This window comes from Phaenicophaeus curvirostris, chromosome 26 (genome assembly GCF_032191515.1).
Source record: "Phaenicophaeus curvirostris isolate KB17595 chromosome 26, BPBGC_Pcur_1.0, whole genome shotgun sequence".
Classification (NCBI taxonomy): domain Eukaryota; kingdom Metazoa; phylum Chordata; class Aves; order Cuculiformes; family Cuculidae; genus Phaenicophaeus; species Phaenicophaeus curvirostris.
Window position 1 is genome coordinate 2,003,956 of NC_091417.1, and position 21,893 is coordinate 2,025,848.

The window sequence follows — 21,893 nt, forward strand, 5'->3', positions numbered from 1 at the left end:
ACAATTCATCACCTCCTTACCAGCATGACGAGTATGAAAGTCAGTGTGGAACCTGGATTTGTCCAGTCAATATTTGATAGAAGTAGTTCAACAGGAGGTTACTGAAACTTCTGAGAAAGACTGTTTTTGCATGATTGCCAAGTCAATTTTTAAGGCTGGTAGCTTTAAATAATCACTTGAATTTTTCACGTGCTGTTGCAATATCATATTCTAAACACATAAATATCTTAACAGTGTTAATAGCAGCAACATCAAGATATTCCTGCACTGGTGTCTATTTCAACAAGACTACAAAATAGGACTGCATCTCAAATCATGAAAAAAAATCACTAGAACAGATTGTTAAGTACCTAATCCTTATGTATTCCAATTGGAAATGGGCATCTTAAGGGAATAGTTAGACCTTACTGACTTTGGACTGAAGCTTCAGTCTAATGACAAAGCTTGGATAACTTCATTAACATCTCATGTCTCCTACAGGCTGAAGCTGTCCGGTACGTTAAGGACAGCCTGATGGGACATGCTGCAATTCAGGGTTCACAGGCTGCTGTCAATTCTAAAGCCTGAGAATTCCAGCAGAAAGGAATTGTCTGGAGAAAGACACTCCTGCCCCAGCTCTCTGTTTGGATGATACTCTTCCCCTCATAAGCAAGAAAATATAACATTAACTACAGGGTTAGAAAAAACTCTGGGGCAGAGCTGATCCTGTTCCACACCCACTGATTTCAGCCACACCTCACTATTAGAATATGAAAAGAAAAAGAAAAAAAAAACCCAAACCAAAACAACTAAAGGAAAGCAATCCAGTATGCGGCTGTGATTCCAAATAACAACAGTGTGTGCCGGCTCATAAATGCCTCAGAATTGACCAAGAGGAAGCACGTTTCATGATGACACAATCTTGTTGCTGTAGTCATTCATCGAAGGGAAACTCCCACAGGAAAAGGCATAAAGCTGCTTAGGGAAAGCTAGGAAGGTGCTCAGTGCTAGTCAGCCCAACACTGGGTTAGGTTCACAACAGAGCTGAACATGAGTACTGGCCAAGGCCCTGCTTCGTTTTTTTCTGGGTCCCTCAGGGGTAGTTCAGGGTGTGGTTTGGCCCACCAAGGAACTTCTTACAGACCTTCAAGTGCAGATGGTGGTGCCAGCTGCACAGATCCCTCTTTCTACTCTGCCAGACCCCTCTGGCTGGCTGCTGGAGGAGGGGCACCTTGGGGAGGCTTCGGCGAGCGCCATAGGGAGAGCATCTTCCTGGGTGGGAATGAGAAACAGACCATGCAGAACCTGAATGACCGTTTGGCTGCCTATCTGGACAAGGTCCGTGCCTTAGAAGCAGCTAACGCTCAGCTGGAGAGCAGCATCCTAGAGTGGCACAAGACAAAGTCTCACGGAAAGAGGCATGACTTCAACCAGTACGAGCAGAACATCACTGACATGCAAAGACAGGTAAGTCTGAGCTGTAAGTGACTGCCATTCTCTGCTCTTTTAGGGAACCTGGGTACTCACTTATGCTGATGGCTTTTCTTTAAAGAAGGTTAAATAACACCTTTTAAGTGTTAGAAATACTAATTACAGTGGTTACAGGACCTGGGCACAAAACTTCTTTCTGTTCCCAAGGAGGAGAATGGGATTGCAGAAGGAAAGGCTGGAAGGAAACAAGGGGGATTCTGCACCCACTGGTAGTATAAAGATATTTCTATACTGCCAAGTGTTACTTTCTGTACATGAAACTGTGGTTTGAGTAACTACGTCTGGCAGGATTTGGTCTTTTTGACTGCACATGTATTCAAGCAAATTACAAAGCAGGCAAACGGAGGAGACTGTTTTCTTTCATGCCTGCTACCTTTAGACGTACTGTTGCCTTTCATTTCTTTGATTCCTGTGGCAGCAGACAATGAAACTATAGGAGGTTTGGGTCCAATGAGCTTATGTAATCAGATGGAAAAATACTTCATTGTAATTAAGAAAATAGCAGGGACAAATTCCTTGTGGATGTTTTCACTATAATTAAAAGGAGAATTTCTGGTTCCTGCCAGTAGTTAATATTAACGTTCAACAGTAACTCTTTCAATCTCCCAAACTCACGTGTCTTCAAATTTAAGCATAATATTAATCTGTATTCATAATGAATATACTTAGCACTGTAACCATCTGTGTGACTAAACAGTGTAATTAACTTTACATAGCCATATGGGGCAAAACCCAAAGTTCTTCCAAAGGCAATGCTGAATTTTCCCTCCACTTTTCATAACACTGTTATTTCACATTCGCAAGACCCTGAGAGATGTTTTCCAAAAGTGCTTGGAAATGGCATTATCCCATATCTCTGCCGGTTGAGGCCAGGGACTCAATCTAAGTCCCTGCTTGCTGTTAAATTTGTTGCCTCCAGGCAGAAGATGAGGCGCTGACCACAGGCAGTGTGTCAGGAGAGCCAGAGTTGTCATCACCCGTGTCTGTTTTAAGGACAAGGAAAGGTCACCTGTCTCCACACCAATCCCTTGAGCACTTCTTTGAACTGATACAGAGATAAAAACTTGTTCATCAAGAATATAAATGTGTTCACATTGATTTGGAATTAATAAATCAGAAAGACTTAGGAAGACAGTAAGTCTGAAAACATAAAGCTGAGTGGGGTGAAGTCCTCACTTTTGAATAGGCTGTTCCCAAATCACTTATTTTTAATGCTCACCACTTATATAGCTGTGACTGGCTACAGGCACCTATGAACCGAAAGGCTAGGACAGACTGGTGCTTACATGGGGGAAGAAGGGCTGTTTGAGGATCCTCTACAGAGAAAGATGCAGTAATTTAACCCAGAATTTTCACTTTCTCTATAAATTATTGCAATTAGCACCATGACTGCCAGTAAAATGAGTGAAAATATAGCATCTAATTATTTACCATAATTACATTAATTAACCATGAATTAAAAAGGTGAAACTAATTTAGCACCTAAAATGAAATTTAGACAAAATTTAGGATCCTATATCCAATGACCCAGAAAGTCTATGATACACTGGCTGTCTAAACTTGGAGGCACATAATCATCCTACATTTTAGACGACTCTCTTTCCTGGATACCTGAATTCTGGATGAACATGCCAGGTGGAGCAGCAAGTTCCCTCGCTCCAGCCTGACTCCATTCTAATGCAGATACAAAGTAAAACAGCACCAGTGCTTCAGGTAAACATCTCACTCAAACATCTTGTATCCCCAGATAAGCAAACTGATTTACAGAGCATTCAGGGACAGAGGATCAGTCCTGATGGTCAGGGATAGAGGATCAATGTTGTTGGACAAGGCACAAGACATACTGAGAAAGAAGTCAGTGCGGGAAGCCTTCTTGAAAAGAATCTGTTTTGGGAAGGGATTGGGAGTGCATTTTGTATGTGTGAGTTCTTAATTATGTTACCTGAAAGTTTGCAGATTGGAATTAGTGATACATCCATCTTCATGGTGGATGTAGTGAAGAAACTTGTGTAATTATAAACAGATAAATGTCCTGTCGCACAACATCTGGGAAAATACTGACAGTTGTGACTCCTTTGATGGATTCTTTATTCTTCCAGATTGCACAGAAAGCATCATAAAGCATGTATATAAATGTGTTGCTGTGTTGCACGATTATGAAGTGGCATAAAGTTGCAGAACTCATATGTTGTTTTCTCATTGCCTGATTACCTTTCATAGTAAAATCTAAGCATGGATTCAAGAATTGCCTCTTCACTGAAAACAAATCCAGGCAGCAACATGTTCAGGGCATTGTTACACTCCTTCATCTGGCCCTGATCGTGTCCCAGGGCAGTATCCGAGGTGTGCTGCTAATTGCTCAAGAATGCACAGTCTGCTAACGGATTAGTTAAAACATTCCACAGGCATCTTCTTTTTCACTTGGAGAGGTAAACTTTTGACACTTCAGGATAATTTTGTCATTTCCTTGTTTCTCTGTGATTCATTCAGGTGTGGGAAGTTTGACTACAAGGTGCTGAGAGCTCTGTAAATGGGTAATGATTTCGCTCCAGCCATGATGCACCTTGTTTTGCTGTGTAGGTGCTGAGTGAAGGCAGCTGTTGGAACTGCAACCATGCTCCACTTTCCTCTTTGTCAGAAAAGGACACAACATCCCCCAATTATTTGTTCCTGCTAATTATGTATGAGTTCCTGCTAGAATTCTTTCAAAAGTTTTGAATGGAATACTGAGCTTTTCATATTCAGGTCTATAGTTCAAAGCTATTTCATGTTAACAGAGGCTAATAAGTCATTTCAGTGCACGCTGAGGACAATAAATAAAGAACGCTGTGCACTTTCTCCTGCAGCTTTTAGGGCAATTTTCAACATCCCAAAACAAAATTAGAAACATGAATTAATTACTGCATGCTGCTGGGTGATTGAGTACAGTTACAGGGGAACAACTGAGTAGACCACAACAACTAGAGGCCAGTGTTATTCTCATCCCATGCGAGTCCAGGCTGAAGTGGGGTCCTGCTCATGAGCTGCTGCTATTATACCATCATTACCCTTCTGCATCACAACGCTAATTCCGCAGGATGTTTATCCACATGCGTGCTTTCTAGCATATGATTAATTCCAGCATTTTGATTGTACTCAGACACAGTTTAAATAGCTCTTACTGAAATTTGCCCTAAAGATGCACAAGGCTGCTTTTCCAGCAGTGCTAAACAGAATCAAAATCCATACACAAAATAAAAACAAAGAAAGTGACTGACATCCTGTATGTGACCATGAGTTGTGTAATATTCATACCCTATACCTGGCCAGGAATAAAATTACTCCTCCTTCATATCCAGACAAGACAAAGAAAAAAGTAGGATTATGGACAAAAATTGCAGAAACATTTAAGTGAATTAGGAAACTAAACTTCTTTTATTCATGTACTGTCCTTAATGGGAGACTTCTGCTACTTAGATGCTTCATGCAAGTAGCAGGGAGTCTAAAGCAGCACAGGTTGTTCACCATCTTCATGTGGCAACACTGAGTCTTCTGTTGGATTCTCTGTCTTCCAGATCGAGGACAGCAAGGTCACCAATGCCAGTATCCTTTTACAAATTGATAATGCGAACATGGCATCTGAAGACTTCAGACTCAAGTAAGCTCTTCTTTGCTTTCCTGATTAAGTTTGAAATAGGATTTAGCAAAAATGCAACTGATTTTACTGAGGTCTTCTGGTGATACTGGATAAATAAAACCAATGTAGAACAGAAAAAAACAACAACCAAACAGAAAGGATAAAAAGGATGTAAAAACCACAAATGAAGGCTGAACAATCCTGAGTCACCCTGTTTATGATACTTAGTTCAGGTCCTGAAGAGCAGGTTTTACAGCAGACACTTGATACCTGTGACAAAAAGGCATTTCAAACTGTCACCAGGAAACACAAAGGAACCCTTCTCTGCACTGTGCTCCTCCAGACCAGCCCAAATCGATTTCCTGTACTTATCAACTCTCTGTCCGGCTCTGCAGGAAATACTCCTCCCTCAGTATCTTCTGTATTGCAGTCTCCCAGGTTTTGTCACAGGAAATGGGCCAATGCTTCCTTGGCTATCAGAGCACACTTGGATTTTAATTCATAGGTGAAAGATAGTTCTAGATGCCTTAGGAATCATGAAGATTTCTCTTATTGTCAACAGATAACAATTGGCACTGCAGGCAGTATCCAGCCTTGTCTTCTGTATCGTGCAGTGGTGTCACAAAAAGGAAAGGTGGAACTACTTTCAGAGAGTGGAATCATAGAATGAGCCTCATGCATCGAACGTAGAAACATCAATAGAGCCACAACAAATGTAGTAAAAAGGGAGAGATTCAGAGGAGCCAAAGTGCTTCCAGTGCCCAAGGGAAGATAGGGCAGTGTCCTGACTGTGGGTCACCTTGTGCAAACTCCACAAGGTCAGAGAGGAATGCTAATAACTGGCTTCCATGACATCTTCCCCATTTTCTGAAGGGCTGAAAAGTTTTAATTTTGGAAAAACTACAGACAGCGTTGACTGCTGATACTGTTTTCACATCTTTATCAGGAAATTTTTAAGAATTATATATCAAAGGTTTCACAACCTGTTGAATGTTAAAATGTAAAAAGGAAAATGAAAGGAAGAGCAGTTATTCCATACCAAACTGGAGGAACTGTGAAGAAAAAAAGAAACAATAATCAAATCCATCTTGGTTTTAAGGCTATTCAAGAACATTCAAAGAACATATTTTAGAAACAGAATGTGGTTGCTTAGTTTTTTGTTGCCTACATACAGGACTTAATTGAGTCTACTTCCCCTCGACACTATTTATATGAAGGCCAGAGGCCGTCTCTCCTCAACAAACATGTGCTATCTCCTTTCTCCTCATACAGATACGAAGCAGAGAAGGCTCGCAGACAGGGAGTGCAGCTTGATGTTGAGAACCTGCGTAAGGAGCTCGACGGCCTGACCATTATTACAACGGATCTAGAAATGGAAATTGAAGGCTTGAGAGAAGAGCACATCCTCAGGAGGAAAGACCATGAGGAGGTAAGAAAAGTTCCACTTGGTAAAATCCTATCACACAAATCTTTGCTACCATATAATTAACTTTGAGTAAGATCCACAATCTATAAATGGGACTCATGATTCAGAACCCAACCATGTGTGTAAAGAAGCCAATGACAGTCAGGTGAGGCACAAAGTTTGTGTTCTGCTTTACCAATTACACTGGGATTACAGAAAGGATAACAAATTGCTTTATTTTCTCCCACCCTTTTCTAGTCACCTACCCATCCGTCATGCATGGCTCATAACAACTTACATATTCGACAGAAATGTTCTCAGAAATCTAATACTTAGATATAAACACACAGAGATTTTAAGTAAATAGGAAATGTTACTGCTTGCTGCTGAGTTTTGCTCATCACAGACCTTCCCCTCAGCTCTGGAGAGATCATTTTACAGAATCACACAAGCACAGAGCGGTTGAGGTCGGAAGGGGACTCTTGAGGTCGCCTTGTCCAACTCCCCAGCTCAAGTAGGGTCACCGAGAGCAGGCTGACCTGAGCTAAACAGACCTTGAATTCTTCAAGGATCAAAATTAAAAAGAGTGGTTGGTGAAGCCTTTTGGAAGAATAAATAATTTTGGATTCTTATTATTTCAAAAATTCTAAGCATAATAATGAGTTAATACTTAATAACTGTTAAAAAAACATGCTGCTCTGTGATGTACCAGCGCTACACCACAGTGGTCTCTGTTATTCCCACTGCGGCACAATTTTTCCTTTTGCCTGATCTGACGTTGTTCTCAGTTATCGTCTAATGCAGAACCAAACGCCCTGCTCAGAACCTGTGCTTTAATAAAACGGAAAAGAGAAACACACAGGTCACATAGCAGTAGGTGAAGCTGTCTTTGACTTGATCTCCTGATAACCAAGGCTACTGCTGAACAGCTACAATAGAACAGTTCTTGGAAGCAGGGCAGCCAACAGAGATGTCAGTATGTCCAGTTGATCCACATTTTGGAGCCCATGATGTCATACCCTGAAATGCTGCTTTGCCTGGGCGCTTCTGAAAATGGTACCTAGCACATAAGATTGTGCTGCTCTGAAAGGAATGTTACCAGACCTGCTTGACTTGTCCTGTAATTATGTTGTTTACACAGTAATTATATGCTTTAATCCAATTATTTCTTTAACAATTACATAGACCTTTTACATTGCTCTCCTGTAAACTTAGTTATAGTTCCATAAATATTAACATGCAGGATCAGAAAGATGAATATACTGTTAGATTTTCACCAAAGATTTTGGTTCCTAAGAGATAAATAAATAAAAAAATGTCATTGCTTCCTCATTAAGTATGGATATTCCAGAAACATGATTTGGAAAGGTCTTCTCATGTGTTTTTTTACTGCATTCTCTAGCCTAGTTCTGCCACAGAAGCCGATATAAGTCACTAGTTAACTCGCAGCAAAGCATTATCCACATATCAATTTTCCAACTAGTGTTAACTGAATATCTGTTTCCATTAACTTGTCACAATGGAAAAAGTACTTTGGGTATTGTGAGAGGATGGAAGTGACGACGAGAAGACAGGAATGGAAATTTTCCACTTTCATAAACAAGTCTGCTAATTTATGAACAGGATATGGAAGCAAATCGCTCATCACAAGACTTCAAAGTCAACGTAAAAGTAAATGCAGCACCTCCTGAAGACTTAGGCAAGATTCTTGCAGAAATAAGAGAAGATTATGAAGCCATAATTGAAAAGAACCGTCAAAGCCTGGACAGTTGGTATAAAGAACAGGTAACCACTATTTCCTGCTCATTTTGAAGATCACCGTTGCTCTATGTGACTGCCCAGAGACTGTAAGCTTCTCTCTTGCTCTTGCTCCACAGATTGCAGCAATGTCGCTGGCAGCAACCCCCAATCCAGAGCACATACAGCACAACAAGAATGAGATCAAGGACCTCACACGCACTTTACAGTCCCTGGACATCGAGCTGCAGGCACAGATGAGTAAGGTATTTACTTGGTGGGCATCTCTGCCCAGATACTTTCAGATACTCCCAGAAATTGTCATGGACCAATTCTTCATTTAAATCCATAGCTTAGCGTAACTTTAGTGTAGTTATTGAAGTATCAGCGATATTGGAATTTGGACCATGGCAGACTATGCAAAATAGATTCAGCAACCACCACCAAGCTGTGAAAAATTTCTGTCTCACCTTAGAAAAAAGCATAGGGAGAAGAAGAGATGGGATAGCTGAGTCCATGATATAAAAAGAAAACATGTCCAAAAAGACAGATAGTAACACAAATGTTATATTTATATCCCCTCTTACAATGCATTAAATATATGAACTGTGAAAAATGCTGGTTGTGAATCTTCAGAACTGTTACCCAGCCCTTGCACAGGTTAAAGCTCACATACCCGGCTCTGGGAGGCTTTGGAGAAAAGCTGGGCAGTAAATGCAGAGCTGAGAGAAGAGTCAAGAGTTACAGGAGCACAACTTTTGGCAGAAAGAATACAGCAGGGATAAATGACTCAGGTTTTGCCTCTCATTATGCACACACGACACGGCTTCATCATTCTGCTGTCTTCACATGAACAGTCATGCCAATGCATAAGTGTTTAAATTACCACAGTCTTTATTTTGCAATCTTCTAGCCAGAGACCAAATTTGCTGGCATTTCTGCACTATAACCACCACATAAATAATAACCACAGTGCTGGTATCATCTGTTCTGTCAGAAACGCATGCTGGAAGACACCTTGGCGGACACTCGGAATTACTATGCTATTGCACTTCAAAACATGCAGCAGATCATCTCCAGACGCGAGGAAGAGCTAAGCCAGGTCCGTCATGACATTAAGCAGCAAAATAACCAATACAGGGTTCTTCTTGGGATCAAAACCCGCTTGGAGAAGGAAATTTCCACTTACCGCCTGCTGCTGGAAGGGAATGCTGACGGGTAAGGCAAAGCCGCCCTGACTGGAATAGATGAGAAGAGAGTTCTCATATTCGGGCTATTTATTTGTTTGTTTGTTTATGCTTAATCAAAGCTTGTGAGTTCCATACTACATCAAGGGTTGGTATTTTAATGTGATGGATCATAATAAAAAGCTGGAGCCACTTAGTATACAGAGAAACTTGTATCCATGTAATTTGGATTACCTAAATTAATGTAACTTTTTATTAAAAAAAATTCTACATTGCCACAGCGTGCCTACCTCAGCACAGGAAAAAATGCCAATTGCAGTGAAATTCAGAGTAATTTCCTTCTTCAAAACAAGTTCTAGGTCAAAAAGAGGCCTGGAGACAAGTTTAGATCAGTTTTGGTCAGCCAGCTGCAGTTACAAATGCCCTCACTGATGAGCTGTTCTGTATTCACATCTCCACCTGGTCTGATACCCCACATTCAGAAATCTTCGGGCTAGTCTCATCAATAGCCAAACTTTTTCTCTAGTCTCATCATATATACAGAGTATGTCTTATTCATAGAAAAAGGAGGAAGATTAGCAACCTTTAGAACTGACAGTCTCAAGGAGGCAAGACACTACATCACCAAGTACAGGGCTGTTTGTCAGAGGCCAGAATAGGATCAACCTGGGCAACACGGAGCATATGAGAAACAAAGCAGCTGTGCAGTGGAAGTGATAACGAACATAGATGGGAACAGCTTCAGATGAGAGGCTCTGTATCTAAGACTGCCAAAGCGGAAAAGTTCTCATGGTACAAAAGCATCATCCTTTTTTCTTTATTTTTTCTCTCTTTCCACAGTGACATGAGGTCTCCTTAGAACCAGGGAGGAAAAGGGGATGAATAACTTCTTGAAATGAATACAATAATTTTTTTTTCTCTGTTTTATTCCCTTTACAGGATAGCAAGAAAATCTGAATCAAAAGCTAAAGGTAAAAGTCACTTATTTGTCGTCTATGGTGACTCTTAATTACTGTAACTTCCAATCAAATTTTACTCAGAATGATTTAACCTTCCATGAACTGTGAGAGGTTCGCATGGCAGCTGATTCATGTGTAGGCCATATTTGAGAACAATCTCTGTGACTCATCATTCTGGGGAAGGATGGTGCATTCTGCTGTGTCTGCCCACTCCCGGGCTGCCTGCAGACTGACCTCTGTTAGTCAAACGCTGCCCAAAGCTCCGACGCGGGACTGAAGCTTTCATCGGGCATGGAGAGGCAGAGACTCCATTTGGTGACTAAAACAGTGTTAGGGCTTGAGAGCAAACAGCAAATCTGCATGTCTGGAAACTCAGATCCTGGCATGAGTGTGACCTACAGACATGTAGGACAATTTGCTCTGAAGTTAGGTTTGCAGTGGCTGGGATGTGGCTGTACGGATCATTTGCCCTGACCTGGACAGGACTTGGGGTGACTCTCTCATTTTACGAAGAGCAATAACAATTATTGACTTAAAGGAAACAAGGAAAGATAAATCAGTTCAGAAGGCAGACAGTAAATTACTGTAAATGAAGCTTTCCCTGCGTCATCTCACCTCAGCATTACTTTTTCCTTCTTCTTTCAGAACATGCTGGGGCGACTGATCGGAAGATCACAGCGATTGTCCACGACAGTGTGAACGGGCAGGTGGTGTCCTCCACCATCAATGAGATCCACCGGCAAGCGTGAAGGAAGAAGTCCTGCTAGCCACCGGCTTTCCTAGTGGGATAAGCTCCAACAGCCCTGCTGTGAGACCACGTGCTGCATGTTGGTCTCCCTCTGTGTAAACCAGGGACACTACAGTGAACTCTGTCCTAAAATGAACTGCAGCCCAATAATGCAAATTGCCATACAGAGCTGGGTATAGCTGGTAGCATCAGTTTAAAGAGCTTTTAGTCATCAAAAAGCTGAAGAAAAACTATTCAATGAAAATGACTGTCTGAGCTGGTAATATATGTATTATGCACATCTCACTGGGGCATGGATCTCCATCTGTGATTCATTTATTGCTCTGCAAATTAACTATAATTTAAAGTGAATAATCTCTTGACTTTTCTCCTGGTTCTGTGTCTCTCATCATATACCTCCCTGCAACCAATAAATTCTTTCCCATTACTTGTTCTGGTCATTAGAATTTACAATTTTGCTCTTTCTTATACCTGCACCAGTCCAGAGTGGTAGAGGAACTGACACAGGTCGAGACTGCAAAAGCCTCATTGTTTCAAGAGGTATAAAACTGGAAGGACACAAAGAAGAGGTGACATAATTTAAAGGTGACATTTACATAGGCAAAATTATTTGACTTCCCTATCTACAACTTTCCAATGTCACTGTTTAAAAAAGTAAGGCTGTTGTAAAGTGCACTTCACTAAAATAATCACCCTAGGAACATTCCTTTGTTCTTCAGCTCTAGAGACGCTTTCTTGAACTGTCTTTACACACTTCCCTTCAAAGATGAGAAGCACTTTCTAATTTCCAAATACTCTCTTTTCTTCTCAGTGACCCATTTAATTCAAAACATCATTTCAGTTATATCCTTTTGTATCAGTGTTCATCGGTTTTGTTGATGGGTTCTGCAGTCAGGACAGACTGGTGCATGCAATGCACACTAAAGTGAGGGGAGAGGCCAAAGTTCTTCAGCCAAACCCACCCTGCTTCCCCTTTCTCACATCAGCCCAGCCACCGACCCAGAAGGAGCCCCTAAAGGCAACAGGAAAACTGTTAGACAAAGCTAAGAACTGAGCAAGAAAAGGAGAAATATTATTGGGAATGTTTAGGTGAAGACAGAATGAAGAAAGACAACATGGAGCATGACGAGTGTCTGCACAGATTTGCATTCCAAAGTCAATGTCTGTGCATAAACCAGTGTGTTCAGGGCAGTCTCATATTCATGAGGGAAATTGTCATTGTAATCTTTCATGCCTATTCATGAGATACTTTCATAAAGGATTCCTGTTACCTGGTTTACTTTGAAACAAGGTTCAGAAAACAAAGCAAAAATTTCAAAGAAAATGCAGATTTAAAACAGAGTCCATCTCTGTGACAGAATGTTTTCTTACCGGCATGTTCCGACCAGTTCATGATTCCCCTTAGCTCCCCCCCAACTCTCCACCCTTGTTGCACAAAGCGATCCCAAAAGCACTGAATGGATTACCTAATGGTTTCTTCAAATTGGGTAAAACTCGTACTACAGGATTAGTAACTCTTGGCTAATTAATGATGTCCTTCCTTACGGCTTACCAGATCCAACGAGCCAGACCTGGTGTTTATAGCATCTGGACAAAATGTGCCCAGGTATTCTTGAACAATGTTCCATGTTATTTAAAGCCATATTCATTTGCCAGATGTTCACAGCATAACCGCAGCACTCCAAACCAAAGAATGACAGAACAGTATCTTCTAAATCACAGAACAGTATCTGTGCTTTGCCCTGGGTTTTGATTATGCTAAACTACAAGGGAAGAAGGAAAACAAATAATTTAAGTGCTTTAATGAACACACCCATCGTTATTTCACATTCTTGAGCGATGCACAGGCTTCGCCATGTCCTAGAGTCCCCTCACACAGAGGTGAGCGATGCACTCCCTGCATTCCTGTTTTACGCTCAGCTATGGTCTGAGTGGTAGAGCTAAGACAGCAGAATTCTCAGTCTGCTCCACAGCTCTTACAACTTTAACCTTCTCTTACAATTTTAACCTTCTCTTACAACTACATCATTGCATTCTACAATGGTCAGACCTGTGCAGCTCACAACACTGACCCCACAGTTCACTCTGTTTATTAACACTTTCACACATCGATGGCTCCAACACATTCGTTCCTATTGCTGTCTTTTAATAAGTGAAGTAAACCAATTAGTGTTTAAATATATCAATACTAGTTACAATGCATTGTTTTCTAAATTAAAGCAAGTATTCCATGGCAAAAAAATTGCTTATTTCTGGGGCATTTTTCATGGATTTAGAGGACTATGTATAATTGCAGGCTTCTTTTCTTATGACGCTGGGTCACTGCCCACATTGCCATGTATCTAGGGGTTATTTGTTATTCCTGAATTTGTGCTCTGGTAAATACGCTATGCATTTCTAAATGTATTTAGGGTAGGTCTGCAGCCTAAATAACAGATAATGGCACTAATATTTACCACTTGCATGTACTGTTAACATTATATTCTCAACACACTGAGAGATTAATTTATGGAGATAACAAATGGGGGTAGTATTATCATTCCCATTTTATTGCTTGAGAAATCAGGTAAAGAGATGACACAACTTGCTTAAGGCTGCAAAGAAAGTCACTGATAGCAACTAAATTAGAATTCATCACTTCACAGCTTCCACTTACCCCAGCTATTAGATAACACCACTTCCGCAAGTAGCTGTTCTGTAGTGACAACGATATCTTCTGCACCTGATTGCGCTGGATGATCCTCCCATTGATCCATTGCAAGTGTGTGCTGCCAGTCAAGACCCTGCACATACTTTGATGTTTTTACATTTAGATCTGTTGATTGCTCTGCTGACATTAGTCCAGTCCAGAACACTATACCAGCTGTCTTTGGTGATGTAACATTTAGTAAATTTTAAAAAAAAGGGCATAAGCGCTTCTTTCTCTGAGCCTCAGATCAGCGTCTTGAATGAAGGGGAATTTCAGAAGAGTGATACTGAATTGCTCTAAAAAGTATTTTATTAATTCATTGTATTAAAACTGATTGTGCTCTGCCAGCTGGTATTTATGCTACTTCAGTATTAAATAGACCCAGCAGTGCTTTTTCAGCCTCAAGGAAGGGACTGACCCAGGCCCAAGGAAACAGTAATTTAAAAAAATTAAATATAAAAAATAACACACTCAGTGAATACCTTCTATTTCCCATAAATGGAACAGAATAGCAAAAAAAACATCGGTAAGAGATAATGTAAACTCTAAGTCTAAGGGAATGATGTAACAATATTTTTGCAAACTAACAAAGACACAGGAACTCACAGTCTATAAAAGGAGGCTGAAACCATCAGCGTTCACAAATCACTTCTTGCAGTTTCACCTGCCATTTAAGGAAGTCCTGCACTAAATAATCCTTCAGAGTGATTTATACCAGACTTGAACGCACTCCAGAACCTGTGTGAGTCATAGCTCATTTCACTTGTAGAAATGTTAGAACTTATTAAGGTGCATTACAATACACGGCGCTGGTAGGAAAGCTGCTGCTCCTCTGGCCGGAGTTTGCAGTGAGGTAATGCAGTCACGGTTTGGGCTGTTAATCACACATTCCTCCCGGTGCTGTGGCCACACAGTTGCAAGGTTCTTTCTCATTTATGAACAAGACATTTCTGTAGAAGGCAAAATTCCTGCTTTCTGCCTGCCTTGTTAATACAACTGCAAAATTCATGAGGTCATTTCAGAAAGAGAAGAAAATAAAATCCAGCATTTATAACCCTGTTAAAACCACGGTCTGCATGCTGTTATTGAAGCAGAGAGAACAGGTAGAAGAGCTGGTAACACATTTCACAATGTCCACACCCTGACCTATAAAGGTTTCTGAAGTTTTGCTGGGAGATGCCTATTCCTGTGTATGAATCATTTAGAAAAGGGAAGGATCTATAAACAGAGAAGCAAGGAATGAACAATGCCTGAGAGGCCTGCCCCCTCCATCCTCCCCACGACCTGAATTACACAGCAAAAGCATCTTAATTATTGACTCTACTTGAACATTTGGCTTTGTGAAATCCCAAGCAATTTTTTACTATGTCCTGCTCCCTCATAACTCTTTCCAAAGCAAAAGTTTTCATTTTTTTTCAAGTTGTATTTTTGTGGTATTTTTCATTGTATGACTACACCAAAATGACCTACTTGAGAGTCAAATCCAGGGGTCAGCATAAAAGAATCATTTGCAAAAATATCATATTAAACCTACACATTGAGGTGTTGCAGTCTGAGGTGCCTGTACAATGAAGATGATAGCACTGGGCATGACCTAATGGGGAAACAGGAGCACGGCTGCTTCTTCTGGACAAACTCATTTGCCTTTCCAAAGTCTGAATATGCATCAGAAGCTCAAAGGCATAAAATCGCAGCAGCAGCTGTGGTAAAGACACTTCCAACAACTATCTAGACTTCAGGGGTAAACTGTTTTGCTTTCCAACATCTTAAGGACAAGTCAAGAAAAATTCATTTGATAGGCTGGTGTTAGGCTCTATAGAAACCAACTAAAATGAGGGATATAATTTAATTAGAGAAAAATGAAATTCAATTTAGAGGAATAATTATTTGGAGCAGACAGGGACAAGAAGGAGAAACAAACAAGCTGACGTAGCTGACAAAATATACAGCTCTTCTTCAGAACAGACATTAACAGCCTGATGCTTTTAGAGAGAAAGCACCGGCTTTGGCTCAGATCTACACTGAATCATGCACACAAGAAATTAAAGAGGAAAATGCATAAAACAAACACACTGGAAGCAACTCTTGCCAGAGCAACTTCAAATAAGGAAACATGCAATGCTGCTGCAAGGAGGTAGAAAATTACCAGTGCGGGAAAAAAAGCTACATTTTCATTTCTTATTAGTTAGATAAATTATCAGTTTTCGGAAGCTGTTTGAGTGCCCAGGCTCTGTTTCTACATTAACCTCCCTCAGAACAGTCTCAAGCCAGTTCCCAGGACATTTTGGGAATGCATCTGTTGCACTGGGAATAACATTGTTACTTTGCAGAACAAAATCATAAAAACAAACCCAAAGAAACCTTTTCTTTAATGAGTTTATTGCTGTCTAAAAATTAAGGTCCTCAAGCCTCAGTCACAGAGAAAGAGGCATGATTGGAAGGGCTGCCCAGGGAGGGGGTTGAGTCACCTTCCCTGGAGGGGTTTAAGGGACGGGTGGACGAGGTGCTGAGGGACATGAGTTAGTGATTGATGGGAATGGTTGGACTCGATGATCCGGTGGGTCTTTTCCAACCTGGTGATTCTATGATTCTGTGATTCCTGTCCTCAAAAAAATTCAGCTTCCAGGATCTAGGACAATGGATAATACTTGTTGCCATTGCTAACAAACTCACTGCCACATACAACTCTTGGAATTCCTTTAAGCATTTGTGCCCAAGAGTTAGGCAAAGAAAAATGTCTCTGGATATAGGACCAATCAAGAAGATGATGTGTGAAATTTGTGAGTATAACAGACGGGTCTCACCAAGCACACGGGGGTGGCACCGTGGATCCTCCCGTTTGGCCCAGAGCGCCGTGCGGCAGGCGAGTGGTGGCCCCTAGTGCCTGGCCCGCACACGCACACCCTGCTGCCTGGGGACGATGGATGGAACCGAGCTCTCTTTTCCATCCCAGTCTCCTACCAGCCCCTTCAGGGCAGCTAACAACCTGAACAGGAAATGTCAGTTGAGGTATTTGTGTACAGGACATTCCTGAAAGCGCACAGCCCTCTCCAGGGAAGCACAGGGATGCAGCTTTGGAGCTGCTTTCATTCTTTTTGGTTTTCACTTCGATGCCCAACACAGATCCTGCTGCTGGGACAGTATCATAGAATCATAGAATCATAGAATAACCAGGTTGGAAGAGACCCACCGGATCATCGAGTCCAACCATTCCCATCAATCACTAACCCATGTCCCTCAGCACCTCGTCCACCCATCCCTTAAACCCCTCCAGGGAAGAGGACTCAACCCCCTCCCTGGGCAGCCTTTGCCAGTGCCCAGTGAAAAATTTTTTCCTAGTGTTCAGCCTAAATCTCCCCTGGTGGAGCTTGAGGCCATTCCCTCTCGTCCTGTCCCCTGTCCCTTGGGAGAAGAGCCCAGCTCCCTCCTCTCCACAACCTCCTTTCAGGGAGTTGGAGAGAGCAATGAGGTCTCCCCTCAGCCTCCTCTTCTCCAGGCTAAACACCCCCAGCTCTCTCAGCCGCTCCTCTTGTTCTCCAGCCCCTTCCCCAGCTTCGTTGCTCTTCTCTGGACTCGCTCCAGAGCCTCAACATCCTTCTTGTGGTGAGGGGCCCAGAACTGACCCCAGGATTTGAGGAGCGGTCTCCCCAGTGCCGAGTCCAGAGGGAGAAGAACCTCCCTGGACCTGCTGGCCACGCCGTTTCTGATCCAAGCCAAGATGCCATTGGCCTTCCTGGCCACCTGAGTACACTGCTGTTCTGCAGGTTCCCCTCTTTCCAGAGAAAGCAACTCATGGTTTGCTCCTGGATATACAGGCACTGGGAGAAAGGATGCCCCTTGGTCACTAGAGTGGGCTGAAGGGTGATTCACTAGCATGGCCCCCAAAACACAAGCTGTGTCCACACAACCACCAGGGCAATCCCAACGGTGCGGAGGCAATTATATCCTTGGGAACAGACTAAGCTTTCCTCCTGGTCTGGGAATTCAGGTGGGATAGAAGGCTGGTCTCTGAAACCACAAGGATTATATTTTTAAAAGCTGGCAAATGAACCCTGCATGGATGTGAACACCTGTGATAAGGTGCTGTGTGGTTTGGTTACAGTGTACGATCAGTGTGTATCCTATTTGCACAGCGTCATGAGAACTGTATTTGCTTACTGAATCACAGAAATACACAGTATTTTATCATGGGTACCAAACTATTCCAGCATTATGCAGCTGAGAAAACAAGGAAGCTGAAATATTCACCAGGTTACTGGTTTTCTCATTCCATTGACACCTCAGTTGCACAGAGTTTTTACAAGGGAAAAAGCTCTGCCTGGTAGCCTTTTGGGTTCTATACAGCTGATACTAAAGGTACTTCTAGGGGAGAAGAAAGAGAAGCTTCATTTGTATGGCCTAGAGCTGTTATTGTTGGCACTGAGATTGGATTGTGCTTGAAGAGTGCACAGCTGAGACAGGAAAGGCAGCTCCTGACACTCCTTTTCACCTGTGGCTGTGGAAGGATGATCCCAGCACATTGCTTAAGCACACGCCAGGATCTGAAAACTGCTATAAGTATCGAACTATTGAAAGCGACGTTTTAAATTTACCTCTCTGGTCAAAAACTTAAAGCAGAAAGAAATAAAGTGCAATGTTCTGATGATTAAAATATTTTCACTGGACAAAAGATAAAGAAGAGAGGGAAAGGAGGATAAAACGTACACACGAGGAAGACAGTGTAAGACCTTGTGCTGCCGACATTCAGGGCATAAGTGAGCATAGCTGAGTTTGTGACTTCCTCTGGACCTTCCTCTGGTCTGATCACATTCAACAAAACACAAAGCATCTTTACTCTTTGGACAGAGCCATCTGCAAGGGCGTAGCACCTGCACTAACAAGTGGTGCAGAAAGAGCTTGCTTTAACGGTACAGAATCGTCCTAAGTACTTTTTTCACTCATTCACAAAAATCTTAATTTAAAATCTGCTAATGTCTCACTTACTTACTTGTCTCACTACATTACAAATTTACTCTGCTTTTCCCCTGAAAATTCATCTTACAGCTTACACAGGGACTGATAAATGGGCGCTGCATTTCCCACCTAGAAAGGATCATCACTGAAGACTGAACTGGAAGACTTTGCTGTATTTAAATCTTTAACTCAGCCAAAATCAAAGCCTGTGTTCCACCTAAAGGCAGCATAAATGCAGAACCAGAGCTGGGTGTGTCTTTTTTTCCTTGAACTCTCAAAGACTGATTCCCCATGACTGGTTAGTAAAGGTGAGTAATACTAATGGCATGCCCTGGTTATCAGAACCCCGCATGACTGATCTTCATTGCTGTCTGATATACATTAAACTTTTGTCACACAAGTGAGATTTCTCCGTGAAATCAATTTTTTGGTGCTGCTGTGACTGTTTTATTATGGCCACACACAAACCATCCCAGTCGCGCACGTCACTGGAGGAAGTGCTACGCATGGATCCACAGACACCTCTATGGCGCATTCACAGGGGAGCTTTGAGTTGGAAGCTGCTCTGCTGAACTAAAGCATCAGCAAAGCATTAACAACACTTCTTTAGTGTTGATCAAAACTGTAGATACTAGACAATACATTTTTAAATTGCTCAACATCTACTGAGATTGTTTAACATTACAACCAATAAATACAAAAAATGAAGAATAAGGCAGCCCAGGTTCCCCCAGATAACACCTGGGCAGAGTGCAGGAGGCAGGGGAGTCTCAGCCACTCCCAGTCACCAGCTTCGCTGTGCGAGCCACGGAGAGCTGCTTGCCCTTCGGTCAGGCTGTGCCCTGGCCTGTGTTCCATTCACCACTATCAATGGAGTTGTCCGTGTTCATTCTTGCCATCTCCAGGGACTGGTACAACCCTTCAAGACATATTTTATGAAAAAACTGTGCTGAACTAAAAAATATGAATAAACCCCACCTATGGTATGAACCATACCCATCCTGACCTTAGTAAATATTATTGTGAATATTCCAGGTCCTGTTTTGGCACAGAAGTAGTTTGGAGAAATTTGCCAGGAAACAATTTGGAGAAGAAAAGAGAAAGAATGCTAGAAAAATTCAGCCCGCTATCTTTTCAGACTAGGTCTACATGATAACTATTGCTCTGTGCTTCAGTTACAAATGCCTTGAACACTTCTGCTTAATAGTCAAGAGGATTCTGGAAGAAAAATAGTTGTTGAAATTTCAGTTTAACCTGAAACAAAAGAGCCAGAATGCAAGGCAAATGTCTGCCTTGATCCTCATGTTCACTTTAATTCAGATCACAGTATAAGGTGAAGGTAGAGAAAATTTTAGAGATGTTTAGGTACCAGTGAATTTTATTTCTCTATCAATCTGAAATGTGGTTTTATATTTTTCTTACATTTCTGAATAGTAACCAGCTTCTCTATATTTCAAATACCAGACATTAACATTACACACAATTAGCTTCTGATATTTAAACTCTGTAGCTGCTTCTCCACACAGAGGTGGGATAGTTGGGAAAACAAAGATTAAGAATTTGACCACAAAAGCCAATATGGACCTTCGGTGGCATCTTGTTGCATTTGTAGGTGAACATAAAAGTTAACAAATAACCTTTGTCATTCACTCAATATATATAAAAATGTCACATTCAAGTGATGATTAGAAAAAATACTATCAAGGTAACATAAAAATTAATATATACTCAGAAGGCAAAACAGAATGTTTACTCTTAAACAGAGTATCACAAAACACTCAGAGATTTAGGCAGTGAAATATGCAGCCAAGAAATGTAGCTGTAGCAGGATTCCTTGCTGTATTCTTATAGCTTAAAAGGCATAAGCTCTGCCCTACCAACACAATCAATTCTTACTCAGTATAGACAGTTTAAATGAACTGACCTTGAGTTCCTACAGTAACAGCCCCAATGATACAGCTAGTGTACTTTGGTTTCAGCTGTCATAAATGTTTTTCATTATCAGTTACACCCAAAGGAGTTCAAGGTCCGCAGACATCTCACAGCATCCTCCTGCAAAAATGTTCTGCCCAGAACACTGATCACTTTGGTTTGGAAGTTTCATATTTTCAGAACAGCTGAGTATGACAGCTGAACTCTTTCTCTTCAACCAATAGTAAGTCTAATCTGTAGCACAATAACTTAAAAAGTTTTGCAGTACTGGTTCCTTAACATCCCAGGTTAAGCGTTCTCAGAATCTTCAATGCCTCCAATATATAGTTTAATGCCTCCAAAGCATAGTGTCTCACCAATTCCCTTGCCCCAAGGCTGAAGATCAGTATCTACAGCAGCTGTTTCCACTGCTACAAGCAGTATCTGTTAATTGTTCTACCTGTACATTAATAATAAAGCGCTGCCAGTGCAGTGCCCCAAGGAACTACACCTACATATCATCCCTAGCACCCCTGCTGCCTGCTTCCCTGCTGCACTAACAACCCCCTCAGCCATTACTGTCTTCCCTTGCTTTGCACTGCACCCCTGCATTTTCGGTATCAAAGCACACACCATCATCTGTTTAGAAACTTCAGTATGATAAGAAGAATTGTTGGGTTTCCACAGGCACTGAACAAACGCACCTGTTTTCCTGCTAATGAACACAAGACCCAGGTTTGTGACAGGAGGCTTGGCAGCAGAGCTCAGCTGGCAGCCTCTTTGGAATACCAGTGAGGCAGGAGGGTCACTGGTTTTCCTGGAACTCCAGCCATACAGGAGGGCTGCACACCAGTCACCACTGGAAGCTCGATTACAACACCTCCTGTCACTCTAAGGACCTCAGCATCTCATATGTGAAATAAAGGGGGCAATAAAGATTTTCAATATTCTTGTTCCCATTACTTTATCTAGGAGCCAAGCAGTGCTCTTTCTGCTTAATTTCAACTGCATTGGAAGCTAGAGTCCAACATGTAACAGTTTGCTAGTATTAAATGAATGCATATTTAACACAAGCTAACTACAATATTTACTTTGCAGTTACACTATGAATATGGTTTGCACTTACCATAAAATAAATTAACATGGTAGTTATAAGTGCCTCCTTTCTAATAATTTATACACTGTCCTAGACTGTCCTGAGGCCCAAACTTTTGCCCG

The 21,893-nt window shown here is 41.6% G+C and overlaps 1 protein-coding gene across 1 annotated transcript; it reads left to right on the plus strand.

Moving 5' to 3' along the window:
* Positions 1-962: 962 nt before the first annotated feature.
* Positions 963-11,562, plus strand: KRT23 (keratin 23). Its single transcript, XM_069877197.1, has 8 exons — positions 963-1,446; positions 5,025-5,107; positions 6,359-6,515; positions 8,115-8,276; positions 8,369-8,494; positions 9,226-9,446; positions 10,355-10,386; positions 11,020-11,562. Exons 1-8 carry the CDS (start codon positions 1,030-1,032, stop codon positions 11,121-11,123), a joined length of 1,302 nt encoding a protein of 433 aa, XP_069733298.1. The 5' UTR covers positions 963-1,029; the 3' UTR covers positions 11,124-11,562.
* The last annotated feature ends 10,331 nt before the right edge of the window (positions 11,563-21,893 follow it).

Excerpts from the sequence above, each read along its gene's own strand:
- KRT23 (XM_069877197.1), top strand. The coding sequence starts at position 1,030 with ATGAGTACTGGCCAAGGCCCTGCTTCGTTTTTTTCTGGGTCCCTCAGG. Across the intron at positions 6,516-8,114 it reads GGAGGAAAGACCATGAGGAG|GATATGGAAGCAAATCGCTC; the intron begins GTAAGAAAAGTT and ends ATTTATGAACAG. Across the intron at positions 8,277-8,368 it reads ACAGTTGGTATAAAGAACAG|ATTGCAGCAATGTCGCTGGC; the intron begins GTAACCACTATT and ends CTTGCTCCACAG.